Raw genomic sequence first — 1,358 nt, 5'->3', positions numbered from 1 at the left:
CGTTTCTCTCCCCCCCCCCTCTCCCGCGGCTGGGCGGCTTCCAACAACTCACCTGAGGAAGGTGATGTACCGGGGGTCGGTGGCCAGGTTGGCATCCAGGGTGAGCGACAGGAAAGCCGGGCTGCCCTGCCGCGCCGGCTGGTCCCGCAGGCGGAAGCTCAGAGCCGCCTCGCCGGCGCCGGGAGGCGCGGCCACGCTCAGCAGAGCCCACGCCAGAAGCCCCGGCAGCAGCGGCATCCCTTTCCTCCTCCTCGGCCGAGGCTCCGGCTAGGCTCCGGCTCGCATGGAGCTCCTGCAGCCGCCTCCGCTGCTCGCCACTGGCCGCCCGAGGAGGAAGGAGCGTGCATGTCTTTCCAGCGGTCCCCTCCGGCGCCCTGCCCTGCCTCCTACTCGCGAGGAGGAAAGAGACGTCGCCGCGCCTGCCCCGGATCGCCACGCGCGGGAACAGCAGGGGCGGAGGGAGGGAAGGAGGCGGTCCCACGCCCGGTCGAGCCGCAGCCCAAGGAAGGTGCAGCTCCACCCTCAACCTTTTGGAGGAGGCCACAGTCTGGGTCAGTCCAGCAGAGAAGCCTGCCGAAGGACTCTCCCGTGCGAAGAACAGTCTCAGGCGGGTCTCCTCAGTGTCTGACGCCGGTCTTTTCAATGGGCCTGACTCCCTGGAAAGTGTTTTTAGGGTTGCACTGTCAGTCTCAGGAGGTGGGGGAAAGAACAGGGGGCCTCTGGGCATGTACAAAGTAGGACCCCTTCATTGCCCACCCTGGGACAGATCTGATGCTTAACATGGCAAACAGCGTTTTTAAAAAGGGGGGGGGGGGTTGACAGGTGAATGGGTTCAAAGTAAATGTGGCACTCCAGGAAACTTTACATCCTGCTTTGTAGCGTGAATGGGGCTTACTAAGGGACGGAAAGAAAGTGAGGGGCGAATCCAATGTAAAAATCAGGGCATTGGTATCACAGATGGAAAGAAATGGGGCTGGCTGGTGGTGGATAAAGCTTTTCAGGGTTCTGTGGATGGGTTAGTAGAAAAGAGCAAGAGTCCAGCCAGAGATGTGATGTGTGTGTGTATCTTTAAGTGGTTGGCTTTCCATTCGATGTGACGTCAGCTATTTAACTTGCTAGAATGCTGAGAGTCAGCTGACTTTCAGGTGTGTGATGTTGTTCTTTGCTCTCAGCTCTTGGTGTTGTCTTGCTGTCTTCTACGGAAAAAGCTGTTTCCATTACCTGATGCAGAATCCGATCATGCTCCTGTGCATTAAAGACTAACCAAAGATTGTGGCAGGAGAGGAGCTTTTGTGAGAGAAGTGAGCAGTGACTCATGAAAACTCATCCCCTGCCACAAGTTTTGTTAGTCTTTCAGG

The 1,358-nt window shown here is 58.0% G+C and overlaps 1 protein-coding gene across 1 annotated transcript in view; it reads right to left on the bottom strand.

Moving 5' to 3' along the window:
* The window catches only part of HPSE (heparanase), a 51,601-nt gene extending 51,227 nt beyond the window's left edge, over positions 1–374 (bottom strand). The window contains exon 1 of the mRNA XM_015417918.1: positions 53–374. Coding sequence (XP_015273404.1) covers positions 53–237 — 185 coding nt within the window. The 5' untranslated portion in view covers positions 238–374. The remainder of the gene's footprint in view (positions 1–52) is intronic.
* Between the last annotated feature and the right edge of the window lie 984 nt (positions 375–1,358).

This window comes from Gekko japonicus, unplaced genomic scaffold (assembly GCF_001447785.1).
Source record: "Gekko japonicus isolate JY-2015 unplaced genomic scaffold, Gekko_japonicus_V1.1 scaffold752, whole genome shotgun sequence".
Taxonomy (NCBI): Eukaryota; Metazoa; Chordata; class Lepidosauria; order Squamata; family Gekkonidae; genus Gekko; species Gekko japonicus.
Note: the sequence above shows the minus strand (reverse complement) of the source record. Positions and strands in the feature narration are given on the sequence as shown.